The sequence below is a fragment of the Macrotis lagotis genome, chromosome X (genome assembly GCF_037893015.1).
Source record: "Macrotis lagotis isolate mMagLag1 chromosome X, bilby.v1.9.chrom.fasta, whole genome shotgun sequence".
Classification (NCBI taxonomy): Eukaryota; Metazoa; Chordata; class Mammalia; order Peramelemorphia; family Peramelidae; genus Macrotis; species Macrotis lagotis.
In genome coordinates this window covers 77936514-77951413 of record NC_133666.1, presented here as the reverse complement: position 1 = coordinate 77951413, position 14900 = coordinate 77936514, and the positions used below count along the sequence as shown (strand labels likewise).

At 41.3% G+C, this 14900-nt stretch overlaps 1 protein-coding gene across 9 annotated transcripts in view; it reads left to right on the top strand.

Moving 5' to 3' along the window:
• The window catches only part of HUWE1 (HECT, UBA and WWE domain containing E3 ubiquitin protein ligase 1), a 122331-nt gene that overhangs the window by 42051 nt on the left and 65380 nt on the right, over positions 1-14900 (top strand). For 8 of the 9 annotated variants that reach the window (XM_074201728.1, XM_074201730.1, XM_074201725.1 and 5 more), the window contains exons 7-18: positions 3840-3902; positions 5445-5522; positions 6182-6229; positions 6348-6416; positions 6763-6862; positions 9292-9392; positions 9973-10123; positions 10240-10367; positions 10797-10937; positions 11125-11230; positions 12924-13049; positions 14656-14757. In XM_074201728.1, coding sequence (XP_074057829.1) covers positions 3840-3902; positions 5445-5522; positions 6182-6229; positions 6348-6416; positions 6763-6862; positions 9292-9392; positions 9973-10123; positions 10240-10367; positions 10797-10937; positions 11125-11230; positions 12924-13049; positions 14656-14757 — 1213 coding nt within the window. The remainder of the gene's footprint in view (positions 1-3839; positions 3903-5444; positions 5523-6181; positions 6230-6347; positions 6417-6762; positions 6863-9291; positions 9393-9972; positions 10124-10239; positions 10368-10796; positions 10938-11124; positions 11231-12923; positions 13050-14655; positions 14758-14900) is intronic. The other variant, XM_074201727.1, reaches the window with a different exon arrangement.

Genomic DNA, 14900 nt, shown 5'->3' with positions numbered 1-14900 from the left:
TCCTGTCTTTACTCTTTTTATATCATGCCTTCTGTTTTTATTCTGAGCTTAAATACCCAAAAAGAACATTTGGGTTCATGTAACAGAAGCCAAAAGCCAGTATTTTATGAAACTGCGAGTCTTCTTTCCTACCACTTGCTTGTTAAAAATTATATCACAAGTTCTGCACATTAATTTTAAAACTGTTCTCTTTTTTTTCATGTTTCCTTCTCTTTGTTCATTAAAAATAAACCACTGATTCAGTGGTCCTCTTTTAGTGGGGGTGAAGATCAGATTGCTGTTGCTATGATTTAGCAGACCTCTCCCGGAGTATTGCTTTGAGCTCTTATCTTTTCTTCTTTCTCTTTTCTTTCCTTTGGTAAATTCGTTTTATTTACAGCTATTGGTATTATTTTCTTAATCTTTTCATCTCTACTTTTTTCCATTTAGATAGAGTTTGAAACCTTACTGCGTTCGTGTCTGTGTTCATTGAAGTCAAACTGTTTCCTGCCTTTCTCCACACTGTTTATTGTCAAAGATGTATCCAACTTTCTTTTTGGCTATTTCAGTCACGAGTGATGTTTGCTTGATGCCCACTTTGAGTCTTTCTAGGTGGCAGACCCCCTCTATTTGCTCAGTTTTCCCTAAGAGGTGTATTGTTTTTCTTGCCTCCTTCCCTCTGGTTTCCTTACCAGTAAGTGGCCTTTGAAGCTGTTAAGATTCTTTATCCCTGCTCCTGGAAACATTTGCCTTTCCAAGTTTCTCTTCTCTTTCAAAGTTCCCTCTCAACTCTGGTCCAGTTTTGGCTCCTGAAAGTGCTAGATAATTATTGTTGAGGGATGCTATTTGGGGATTTGTCAAGCTTCACTTTTTGTGACTCAAGTTTCCAGGACTTCTGTGCTGTTTTTCTGGATGCTTGCAGGAATTTTTATTGTTGTAAATTTTCCTCTCTTACTGTTTTTTTTAGCTCACAACATCATCAATTTTTCCTTAGGCTAATACTTCTCAGAAAGTTCATTATTTGGTTTCACTTGATCACTTTATCTTTACCACTTTTTTCCTCTAGAGCTGCTGCTACTGCTTTTTTGGGGGGGGGGGGCGTTGTCCTTGCTGCAAACTGAGCCACTGCTGGCAGCAAATTGATTGGATTGGTTTGAGGTAAAACTTCCAAGTCATTTTTATGCCTTCACTTGTATGCAATTCACATTGCTGAACTAGTTGGTTAAGTGGATTAGAGCACTGACTTTGGAGTCAGGAGGACCGGTGTTTGAATCTAGCCTCAGACACTTGCCACTTACTATGTGACCTTGGGCAAGTCACTTAAACTTGATTGCTTTGCATCAAGAGCTATCACCAGTCCTTCTGATTCCTATCTGTCCACTGCATCTAGACAGCTTTGGAGGAGAAAGCGAGACTGGGAACTTAGCACCACACCCCTTCACTCAAATCTAGATCCTGTGCTTGTCATGATAATCACCTCCCTGATATCATGGTCATCTTCAAGAATGCAGGACAAGTATCCACATCATCATTAATTTTTCACTTCTGTTTTGAACATTTTATGGTTTCCAGAGGCTTAGTTCTAGCTGTGTAACCTTTTTATTAAAGGTTTTATTTATTTTGAGTTTTACAATTTTTCCCCCAATCTTATTTCCCTCCCCCATCCCCCCCACAGAAAGCAGTTTGTCAGTCTTTACATTGTTTCCATGGCGTACGTTGATCCAAATTGAGTGTGATGAGAGAGAAATCATATCCTTAAGAAACAAAAAGTATAAGAGATAACAAGATCAGACAATAAGATATCAGGGGGTTTTTTTCCCTAAATTAAAAGGAATAGTTCTTGAACTTTGTTCAAACTCCAAGGTTCTTTATCTGGATACAGATGGTATTCTCCTTTGCAGACAGCCCCGAATTGTCCCTGATTGTTGTACTGATGGAATCAGTTCATGAAAATCCCTCCAGGCTTCCCTGAATTCCCATCCTTCCTATTTCTAATAGAACAATAGTTTTCCATGACATACATATACCAGTTTGCTAAGCTATTCCCCAATTGAAGGACATTCACTTGATTTCCAACTCTTTGCCACCACAAACAGGGCTGCTATGAATTTTTTTTGTACAAGTAATGTTTTTACCCTTTTTCATGATCTCTTCAGGGTATAGGCCCAGTAGTGGTATTGCTGGATCAAAGAGTATGCACATTTTTGTTGCCCTTTGGGCGTAGTTCCAAATAGCTCTCCAGAAAGGTTGGATGAGTTCACAGCTCCACCAACAGTGTAATAGTGTCCCAGATTTCCCACAACCCTTCCAACAATGATCATTATCCTTTCTGGTCATATTGGCTAGTCTGAGAGGTGTGAGGTGGTACCTCAGAGAAGCTTTAATTTGCATTTCTCTAATAATGATTTAGAGCATTTTTTCATATGACTATGGATTGCTTTGTTTTCCTCATCTGTAAATTGCCTTTGCGTATCCTTTCACTGTTTGTCAACTGGGGAATGGCTTTTTTTTTTTTAATATGATCTTGGTTACAGTGGTTTTATCTGTGCAAAGACTTTTTAATTTAATCAAAATCATCTAGGTTGTGTTTGGTGATGTTCTCAATCTCTTCCTTAGTCATAAACTGCTCCCCTTTTCATAGATCTGACAGGTAAACTAGTCCTTGATTTTATAATTTAGCTGTATAACCTTAAACAAATCTTTGCTCCTACCTGAGATGAAGCTGATGTGGGAGGAGCAGATGGAACTATTTGGGAGAATGGAGTGCAATGTCCAGTGAAGCTAGATGAGAGTTTGGGTGGGTTACATTAGAAAAGCTAAACAGACTTTTCACAGTCAGGTCTGCACAATTCCAGTAATGTTAGTACGTGAGGGAAGAGAAGTGTGGAGACCTCCAAGGCACTTGAAGTGACCTAGTGAGAGAGAGAGGTGATGGGGTTCTCCAACAAAGTACTCTGACCAAGAAAGTGGAGCAAGGAGAAGCCAACTGAAGGGGGTGTTGGTCAGGCAGAAAACAGCAAGGTTTGGCTACTCATTAGAGGAGGGGTGAAGATTGGTGTGTGACCCTTTGCTTAGGCACCTTGAAAGCCCATCACCCACTTTGTTGGGCTATTTTCTGCTAAAAAATTTCAAGGGTACTCAAATACCCACAAAGCCAGTTCATTTGGTGAGTAGGAAGAAGGGTGGAGCAGCAGGCCTGGAGTCAGGAGGACTTAAGTTCAGATCTGGTCTATAGCAAGTCACTTTACCTGTGTTTGATTCAGGTTCCTCATTTATAAAATGAGGTTAATAAATAGGACCTTCTTTTGATGATTGTTATGACTTGCAGAGAAGCTAAATATCATCATTAATTAGCACTGTCACTGGCCCTTGTTTGATGGATATAATGAAGAAAAATCCATGGGAAGAAAATCTTTCCTTGGTTTTCAATAATCAGTTTTGTATAGAAGATGGAATAATTTGTGATTAGATGATGTCTCAGGAGACTTCAGACCCCACAGAAAGTATTTGGTTGTGGGCATGCCCTTTTGGGAAGGACACAAATGGATCTGCTGAAGGCTCTAATGATAAAATCTTAGACTGGTCACTTGTCTCAACTATGGTGGGGACACCAAATGTGACATCTGTCTGGAAGCCCCTGGTGACTAATTTTATTGTTTTTTGTTTTTTATTTATTTAAGGCAGTGGGTTTAAGTGACTTGCCCAAGGTCACCCAGCTAGGCAATTATGAAGTATCTGAGGCCAGATTTGAACTCAGGTCTCAGTCCACCCAACCTCACTGTTGATTAGCTCAATGGGAAAGCAACACTGACCTGACTCTTGTGTGGCAAGTTGTAACTTTGCCTTGTCATTTCCCACAGAGCTGGGGCGGCAAGGAAAATGGCTTTGGACTTGCAGAGTGTTGTCGAGACCTGCATATGATGGTAAGTTGCTCTTTCCATTTGGGCTGTCCGTTTTTCTGACCTTTGCCACTGAGAAGTCCCTGAGGGGAGTAATCTTGGCCTTGTGGACTGCGTACCCATAAAAGAAATGAAGACATTTTGACCTGCTTCAGACCTTTAGTAGTGCTTGTCTGTGGGTGCATCAGTTCTGCTTAACTCCTACAAGACTGGAGTGTGCTTGATAGTCAAACCTGAAAGAGAGGCCAGGAATCGAGGCCCACTTGGTAGTGGACCAGTGTCATGACATTGGCCCTTGGGACTGCTGTGGCATAATTTGGCAGTGGTAGGACCCTTGAGGTTTGTTAACTTTACAGTGCCAGCTGTCAAGCCTCTTCCAGTGTAGACAGTGCCTGTCATTTTGTATGAGTCTGTATTTTCAGAATGCTTAGTCTCCTCATTCATTCGTGCATAACCTTTATGCTTTTGGTTACTTGGCCTGACACATCTTTAACCTTGATTAGGTCTGGCCTGTGCTCTTGAATTAAGTCATCACCCCCCCATATGTTGAAAGTTGGGGCAACTGACCTGGGATGAGTTAGATATCTAATCTTTGCTCGGTTCTGTCATTCATAATAACCTTGAGCACACACTTGAGTGTACCATGAGGCAGTTGCAACATGATGCATCCTGGTGTGTTGGGCTCGGCTGTCCGTTATTCACAGATAAATTCAGTGGTATTCAAAAGGACCCAGAAAGAGTGCTTTTTTTTCCCTCTTTGCTCACATTCTTTCTCTCTCCCCACCCCCCCATTGGGATGATGGGAACTTAGTGATTCTAGCCTCATCTTAGTCACTTCATTCCAAAGATTAATTCTTTTCAATGCAGTTTCCACTCTTCCATGCTGTGGTCTGGTGATTTCTTTTTTGCCATCTAGGTTGACTTTGGATCCTTCCTCAGGGGACTGTATCCCATGCTTTTTGATTTTAGATAAACATAAGTGATTATTCATTGAAATTCAATTATTTGGGAGTCATTTCCTTGGCCTTTTTTTATCCTTGGTTAAGGACTTTCATGTACCACCTGCAATTATTGTCTCTATTTCCTGTTGATATGAGGAATCTCAGCCTCTTATATTAAAGCCCTGTTAGAGGGAGGGGATTTTGCTGAAGGAAAGAGCCTTCCTGGCACAGTAATTATGCAAGGCCCAAAACCTTGGCATACTGTACCTGTACTTGGAGCTGGTGCTGGAGTTTGGCCTTGGGTCTGTCCTACCAGCCAAATCCTTCTGTGGGTAGTCTTCATTCTTCTTTTCTCCTTTTGGTTTCCATTAAACTGACTCTGGAAAAGGTGGGCCTGGCTGGGATTGTACCCTCTTGAAGAGAAAAGTCAGCCAAGGGTTTTTCTCTGGAAGAGAAGTCCCATGTGACCAGAAGTCAGAGTAATCAGAGTCCCTCCAGGGCACAGTGACCCCACTGCACCTAGGTGTCAGGAGTGACATGACAGTCTGTTGAGGAGGGACCACTGGCTTTACTCCCTACCTAATTCTAGCTCAATTTCTGATTCTGTACTGTGCTTTATACACAGAAATACCCACCCAGTGCAACTACACTACACTTTGAATTCTATGCAGATCCAGGGGCCGAGGTCAAAGTTGAGAAAAGGGTGAGTCTCACGCTTTGTTCTAGTGGGGTCTCCAGCACTTTATGACTTCCTTTTAACTAGGGAGTGGATCCCAAGTTTCTAAGCTTGACCCTTGATGAAAGGTGTCATTGCTGTCACCATTCCACAACACCTGCTTTTGAGTGATTCGACTGTGGTTTGAAATGGCAGGGCTACTTCCCCTCACCTGTGCCACCCTGACCATCTTTGTCACTTTCTATTGGGTTTGTCAAAATTAGAAGTAGATGTTGAAATGTCATTGATTGGTGCAATTTATTTACTCCTATAAAATCAAATTTTGTCTCTTATCATTTGCACTTCATTACCGCCTTTTTAAAAGCTACCTTGTTGAATGTTTAATAAAACACCGCTTTCCTTGCCCCAGAGTTTTGGGACATAGTGTCGATTTAGAAATAGAATATTTAGGGCAACACGATAGTGTTGTTTTGATTCTGTGCCTCCCTAGTAGCAGTGGCCAAGAGGGTAGACCCAGAGGAGCCCTTTTCCCCAAGATAGGCACATTCTTGTCTATGTTTAGCCATGGCTTGTTTTCTTTACTGTAAATCAAAACTAATTCCTAAGGTTCCCATTGAAGGAGGGGTAGGTAGCAAAGGAGGTCAAGTGGACAGTACTTTCTTACCTGTCTCTCCTTTTCCTTTTAGACATCGAGTAATACACTACATTACATCCACATAGAGCAGCTGGATAAGGTAAGAGAAGTCCCTGCCTCAGCCACAGCCTAATTGTTGTTGTGATTCATTGACTATTTGGATCTTAACCATTGTCTATCTCAAAATCACCTCCTCCCCCTTTTTCTCTCCAATACAGATTTCTGAAAGTCCATCTGAAATCATGGAATCCCTCACAAAAATGTATAGCATCCCAAAGGATAAACAGGTATAGTATTGCCCAGAATGGGTCTTTGAGTGGGGGATGGATTGTTAGGGAAATTCCTGCTTTGTAAACAGCAACTTAAGCACGTAGGTTTTTGTCTTACAATTTTATTGGCTTCCCAAGTTTTGACAGAATGCTTTATTTGTGGGTGTCATCTTCTTCCTCCCAGCTCTCTGAGGAATAAATAAGTTCATTAGGCTCTAGTAGTTCTTCCAACCCCACCTTGGTGTTGGACCCACTCTCTTGTATCCCTTATGACCTCTTTGGCCAGGTAAGGAGTAATTTATGAGAAGACTGTGCAGCTTATGTGAAAGGGGAAGATAAGAATGGGCATCTTCCCTTCTCACAGATGCTGCTGTTTACACACATCCGGCTTGCCCATGGCTTTTCCAATCATAAGAAGAGGTTACAAGCTGTTCAAGCCAGACTCCATGCGATATCTATATTAGGTAAGATGACTCTTTAAGGAGTTCAATAACTTCTTGTGCCCCTTTCCTTGATTCTCTTTGTTTTCCTCAACACTAGCTGTTTGTGGCATGTTTTCGTGGATTGATTATCGTTGCGGGGTTTTTAATGCTATTTTTTTTTCAATTACATGTAGAAAGAATTTTCAACATTCTTCTTTCTATAAGATTTTGAGTTCTACATTTTTCCTCTCCCCATGACATTGAGTAATCTGATAATAGGTCATACATATATTTTTGGTGATCATTGTTAATATAAGCATTGAGGACTCTGGTGGCTTTTTGACACAGGTTGGTTTTGGTGAGAAATCATTACTGGGAATTGTGGAAGACTGAAAAAGCCTGAGAAGGTGCTTTTCTATGTCCTCTTGGCTTGGGAGGTCATATTTCTCATCACTTTTTGATTTTTGTTGCTCCTAGTGGAATGACCAATGGTAGGCATTTGTGTGGCTCAGTTATCTAGGGGTTTGTAAATTGTATATGCAGTCAAAGCCACTGGTGTGTCTTGGACTCTTTGAATCCCATCGTAGGACTTCAGCTAACTGGTCGGGATTAGTGTGGTCTCAGATATTTTTGTTGGAATCATGGAATTGTTAAATATGGGGGAGAAAGAAGGTAACAGTTATTTCAGTCAGTCCTGAGGATGATGAATATGCATGGTTGTGAATGTTCAGGAGGAACCCATATTGATTGGCATTTCCTGGTGCCTGGAACTCTTGACCTTCTTAGTTCTTGCTTTGATCAGCTTCCTTGAAGTCTGAACACTTCCCTCTTTAATTTCTTATTATTCTTTACATAGTTTGATTGCATATTATTTTCTTCCCCATTTTGATTGTGAGCTTTTCAAAGACTCCTTCACGTAGCCCAGTGCCTGGAACATAGTAGGTACTTAATAAATTTTTATTGATAACAAAGATGGGAGGGAGAGGATGAGAACAAGCATTTATTAAATATCTGCTATATGTCAGGCAAAGATGCTCTTGATGGATTTTTACAGCAGCCCTGGGTTATACATGCAATTATTATCCCCATTTTATAGTTAAAAATCCTTACTTTCCCAAGGTCACAGAGCTAGGAAGTGTCTGACATTGAATTTGAACTCAGGTGTTCCTTGACTTAATTCCAAACTGTCTTATGTACTGTGCTAACTGCTCCTTGACCTGCACCTCTGAATCTTTTCAATTGAGTCACGTGAATGAGAATTCATCAATGCCTTTTTTCCTGAATTTAACTGCCCTTCAGTATTGCCTTTGTTATTGTGGCAAAGTATTGTAAATGCTGGGGAAAGGAATCCAGTGATACCATATCTATAACCTTAAAGTGATAGAGCGTGGTTCTTTTTTTTCCCTCATCAGTAATTCCTGGAAGAGTATAGATAAGAAGATAGATAAGAATTTCCTGGGTGATAATTATGCAAGCTGAAGTTGGCCCAATTCTCACCCAAATCAGTCATTTCCTAAAATTAATAAAGCATTGCTCTTAGGGAAACCAAGGAGCACCAATGTTTTGGGACAAAGAAATCACTAGTTAATGAAAATACTGTGAATACTCTTAGTGACAGTTTGCTTAACTTAACTATAGTGAGCTCAGAACAAGAAAAATCCTTAGTGAGGGCTTAATATTATAAAAATGGTTTATGATGTTTCTAATTTTGGTATTGAAAATCTGCATCGAAAGTGATCTAGGGATTTGATGAAGTATTTGAAAAGGATTCTGGTGGTTCTATCACCTCCATTTCCTCTCTTAGCTGGCTGTCCAGAAAAAGAGTTAGGGAGGATGTCAGAGGGCTAGGTCCCCCTGCCCACCCCCCTGGAAGAATGGAGGGCTGTCTCTGCTTTCTCATTCTTATTTCCCTGGTGTAAGCTTCTTGCTTTTTCATTTGTTTCCCTTTCAACTTACAGTTATACTGTAGTGTTTTCCCGTTTGTGATTCATGCCACATTAGTGGATCAAAAGCTTCCCATATACCCTATAGTTCAGTAGTCAAGACCCATTTGAGTGTGCCATTATCATAAAGGACTGGAGAAACTTTGAAATGACAGTGTGTGTATGTGGCTGTCTTAGTATTGCTCATCAGGTACACGACTCAACATAGAGAGCCTTTCCTGGTCAATATTAAAGCATAGTGAACCATTTTTAAAATTGAGCCATTCACCTTTTTATCTATTGTGGACAGAGCTGCTCTTCTGATTGTAGTCAAAGAGATTAGCGTTTCAGTGCTAGCTTGGAGGTAGGACTAGGTCTTTGTGGGTCTTGGTTTCGTAATTGTGAAATAAGAGTGGTTGTATGGTTAACCTGAAGGACCAGTTTTTTGAACTCTCGTTCTAGTTAGGTGTACAATGCATTGAAATCGTGTGATTCTATTTTGGGCACTGACTTTTCCATTTTTTTGACTCCATGTTTCTTCTTTTGCAGTATATTCCAATGCCTTACAGGAGTCTGCAAATAGTATCCTGTATAATGGATTGATAGAGGAGTTGGTAGATGTCCTTCAGATAACAGATAAGCAGCTCATGGTAGGCTTGCTTCTACTTTATTTTTCTTCCTTCATCTGTATTGGCATTTCATTTTTCCTTCTATTCTAGCACCCAAAATAAAGGTGAAATGTAAAATGTTTGAAAGGATGACAAGTCAGAGATCCTCCATTTGGAGCTGGCAAAGACGAGAGAACTTTGAGTCTTAACTGCTAATTTTTTGAGGGGGCTTTGTTACCGGCTCGGGGGTCCAATGAATCATTTGCCCAGATGATGCAGTGAGAAAGGGCCAATCACCATATTTATGCTTCTCGATTTAGGAGACATTGGCTTTTATACAGCCTGGTGATCTCCACTGGTGGAAGCAGACCCACTTTGAGGAGATTTTTCATGAGTTTTCCTGAGCAAGCCAACAGCAAAGTTTAGTCACTTGTACCCCTGCTTTGGTTTTTCTCCATGTTGAACAAAAGCATTTGTCTTTAACATGATTTGTATTGTGTCATTCTTCTCATTCTTCTTGTTGTTATGAACTTCCTTTACTTGACTAAAAAATTCCCAAAGGCCCTGCCATGGCTCTAGGCTGAGAAAGCTGCTGCTTTTGTATGTTTCTTTGCTTTTCTAGGACATTAAGGCAGCATCTTTGAGGACTTTGACATCAATTGTGCACTTAGAAAGGACTCCTAAGCTCAGCAGTATTATTGACTGTACTGGGACTGCCTCCTACCATGGATTCTTACCTGTCCTTGTACGAAACTGCATCCAAGCCATGATTGGTAAGGCTGGGTTATCCCCAAACTAAAACCCCCTGTCTTGGGGTTCATTTTTCTTTTTGTATCAGGTAGTAAAGCCCTAGATTTCTGGGTTTTTCCTCCCTTTTTCTCACCTCCAGATCCCTCCATGGAACCATACCCTCACCAGTTTGCCACTGCTCTCTTCTCCTTCTTGTATCACTTGGCCAGCTATGATGCTGGAGGAGAAGCCTTGGTGTCTTGTGGAATGATGGAGGCCTTACTTAAGGTATGTTATCTATTTGTGTTGTTGGGAATAGCAGAACTGCAGGGAGACCTGAGGAGATGAGGAAGAGAATTAACTGGTACCTCCATCCAATAATACAAGGAAACTGAGGAATCCAGGCTGCATGCCTTAGTCATTATGCCTGCAATTGTCTCAGTTTGGGGATAATAGTTTGTCCACATGTAACTCACTGTGTGTTCTCCAGAGAGCATAGGCTTGGATCACTGGGCCCTGCTAATAACTTAAGTCAAACTATCTGTGTAACACTTGAGTCACTATGCTTTTTTGGTGGGCCTCTATGTTCCAATCTGAAAAATAAAGGATTACATTAGAGGACCCCAGTACTTTTTTGCATCCTCAACTGAGCTGACTTTCTCATTCTATTCAGCCATGTGTTTTTTTCCAATGGAAAACTCTTTGAACTATGCATAGGTGATAAAGTTCCTTGGAGATGAACAGGACCAGATAACCTTTGTTACCCGAGCAGTGCGAGTTGTTGACCTCATCACCAACCTGGACATGGCAGCTTTTCAGTCTCACAGTGGGCTATCAATCTTCATTTACAGATTGGAGGTATTTATTTGAATGTTTCTTGCCCTAGGTAGTTGCATGGAGACTATTTTAAAAACCTTGGTATCATTGACAGCTGTTGTCTTCTCCTTGCTGAGCCCTTAGTTCACTTTGATTTCTCTCAGAAGGTGCCCATGAGAGTTATTGTAATCATATACTCTCTGGAATTTGCTTCTTTCCTCTAATACAGCATGAAGTTGACTTGTGCCGAAAAGAGTGTCCTTTTGTGATCAAGCCAAAGATCCAGAGGCCCAGCACTACCCATGAAGGAGAAGAAATGGAAACAGACACGGACGGTATAGTTACTGCTTAGCCACACAAGTGTCATGGATTTTGGCTGTGAGCTTTGTTCTGTGCTTTGCACAATTCAGGATCTTCCTACTTGGCACTTCTGATGCGAGAAGTTGCAGTTCTGGTACCATGCGATGCCTCTTATTTGTCCCTTGCTCCTGTTACCACAAAAAGTTATTTATTATTTTCAATTGTTCCTTTGAACTTCTCTTATTGTTTTATCAAATGGGCAGCAAAAGCACAGCTGAGAGTAAAAGTTAACTGGACAAGAATTAAGAGAACTGCTGAAAAGATCTGAGCAGACTAATCAAGGTCTATTTTCTGAGAAGCCTATATTTTAAACATCAGCAGTGGTGGTAGGGTTGGGGGGGGGTGTCTCAAAAAGAACTTGACTTTTTAGTCAAATTTTAGCAGGGGACTTTTAGTACACTATTGGGTAAGCTCGATGGCCTTGGAAATCCCCAAAGAGAATGTGATCTGTTGGACCATGCTGCAGGGGAGGGAAGAAGATCAAGTTCCATTAGACTCTGTCCTCTTCAGACCCTATGTGGAACCCTTGGCACTTGGATTGAAAACCACTTTTTAGGAAGGACTTCATAAGCTGGGCTATGACCAAGATGGTGATAGGATGGATTGATGGAACTGGGACTTCTCAGCATGGAGAATGACAGAGCTGAAAGAAGCCTCCTTGGACAAATAATTCAATAGTTGTCTTAAAAAGCATTCTCCTATAAACCCATAAGGTGGTCATCTTTCTAGCCTTTGCTTGAGTACTTACCTAGAGAACTCCTCTCCTCTTCTCTTTCTTCTATCACCACCACCACTCCCTGCACTTTGGAATAGAAAACTTTGATTTTGACTTGTGCATTTGGTTCTATTCACGTAGTTGTGGTTACTAGATGACCCACACCCTATTCCCAATGCCTCGAGAAACTGTTCGCTTGTTCTCGACTTCTTATGTTGATCTATTATTTATCCCGTAGTCTCATGCTGCAATATGTGAGATTGTGATTTCATGTTGGCCCTGTGTCAGATTCTTAAATGATATTCTCTGCAAGCTCTCTAGTGACTAACACATGAGGCTTAAAATATATGGGGACTTCTGGATCTCTGTTTCAGATCTGAATTGTGGGTTCCTGTTTCTGCTTTCTCTCAGCCCCAGGCACACACTCTCTTTATCTATTAAGAGTCTGTACTTCTTTGCTGACTGAGGGCCAGGTGCCACTTCTTCCATGATCCTTCTCTTGTTCTTATTACCTGATAGTGATCTCTTTCCCTTTTCTATTAGGTTTAGTTTACAGGATCTTGCGTGGATTTCTCATTCTCCCTCTTATTATGCTTGTGAACATGATAGGTCTCTAATTTTTCTTTCTTTCTCCACTTCCTTTCACTAAATTGTCCTGGATTGTCATGGTCACCACATAAGGAACTGGTATGTTTGAGTTGTTACTGTAATGGAAATCTTGCTCAAATTTCCCAAATCTGTCTTTATCAAACACTCTTTGGGATGGTCTGAGAGTTTCACTATATCCATTAGAAAGTCATTTACAAGAGGTGTAAGAATTCCTTGTCTCTTATCTGGCTTTCATTTAGAACATCTGCTTTGGAAAGCTTAGTTTTCTACATTGAGAGTTTTCTCTCACTTTATTTTCTCTTCCCCCCTCCCTCCCCTTTTCCCCCTCCTGATTTCTTCCTCAGTTGCAGATGTAGCCATGGAAAGCAGTCCAGGCCCATCCACCTCTTCGGTAGATCACCGACCCGATGTGGAAACAAGGTCCCGGGCTCCCAGCATCAGCGGCAACATCATGCTCTCTCCCCGTACTGGTGTGTAGTCTGACATGGTATCAATGGGGACAGCTGCTATTGGTTTGCAGAGGAATTGGTCATTTATATTGGGGATCTCCACGCTGTGAGGAATTTGAGGGCTGTGACTGGTTGGATGCTCTTACTTCAATTTCTGGTTGAAGCAGCTGAGGCTGACGTGAAGATTCTTGCCTATTGGTGAAAATTTCTTCTCAATGGCTATGTCTGAGTTCTACATATTATCTATACATCAGTCTTCTCTATATCCAGGCACTTCTTTCTAAGCTCATCTTTCTGATATGCCCACCTCAAGCCAAAGACAGACAGGGACAGGAGACTGTTGAAAAGCCTCCTTAGTACACTAAGCTAGCAGCTCACCTTGTTCTCTGTATGTGGTACATCATAGAATTGCAGAATGTTAAGAATTGCAGAGGACCTCAGTGGTCCCACAAGTGATCTTCAACCTTCACTTGAATTTCTCCATGGGTGGGAACCCATTGCACTTAGAGACAGCTCTAATTGTTGGGAGAGTTTTCTTTAGGTTAAAGTTTTGATCAACATCTTTCCCTCCCCCACAAGTGAAGTGTTCCTGGTTCTCCTTGCTAATAACATGCAGAAAGTCTTATTTCTCTTCTAAATGGACTCTTAGGAATTGACCCCCCCCCCCCCCCAGCCCTTTTTCCTTGACTAAACAATCCCTACTTCTTTCACTACACCCTGACAGGATTTGGTTTTAAGATCTTAACCCTCTTCATTGCCTTCCTTTGATTGCTGTCTGGCATTGCCAGTGTCTGTCAGTTTTACCCAGAACACCTATTCTCTGTGGGTTCTGGTCAAGGCCTACTAGAGATCACAGATGCTATTAGCTCCTTGGCTTGCCATATCAGATTGTTTCCAAGTTCACTTAGACTTACCACCACCCTCACCTTCTTAAGGACAAATGAGTGACTGTCTTCCCCATCTTGTTATTGGCAAGTTAATTTTTTTAATCTAGTGGCAAGACTTGACACCTATCCCCATTGAATTTTATCTTATTAAAATAATTCAAGCACTTGAACCTTGAGCCTGTCAAGATATTTGTGGATTCACTGTTTTAACTGCCCAGCTTTATGACAGTTGCCCTCTCCAGCTTAGCGATTCCATATAATAGTGACCTAACAAGGGGGAAGGAAAGCAATTGCAATTGTTCATGTCTGTGACTGAATGTGCAATTTCCCACATTTGCAATTTCTCCTTTCCTCCCAATTCTTCATTGGAGGTGGTAGGAGGGACATTTTCTCAGTCCTTTACAATGAAGCTTAGTCATTAAGAATTGTTCTGTCATTTATATTGCTGCAGTCACATAAGTTGTACCACCGGATCCTTCGTTAGATCCTTTTGGATTCTGTTCTTTGGCAATCTTAGGAACTTGACTGACAAGTTCACAAACTCTCTGCCCAAGGTTCCCATCACTTCATTCTGTCAGTAAGAGTTGTCTAGAACAGAATTCCCTTTGTTTCTTCCCCCGTGTAAGGATGAAATTCTCGTTGCAGCTGTTTTTGGCCTGGACAATGTCATTTCACTTGGACTTTGTGCAGTATTCATTGAGTTGCCTGTATGTAACCAGTCTCCTCTCTACCTTTGCCAGGAGTCCAGTGCATTCCTCAACGTGCCGCACTTCTCAAGTCTATGCTGAATTTTCTTAAGAAAGCCATCCAAGACCCAGCTTTCTCTGATGGCATTCGTCATGGTAATGGCTCCACTTGGACCCAGTTGTCTTGGTGGGGACTGTGACTATCGATTCCCAGGGGTGGCTTGTGATTGGCTGATTTGCTGGGGCAGATTTCAGAAACCTGATCAGACCTTGGAAAGAATAGAACGACTATCAAAGTT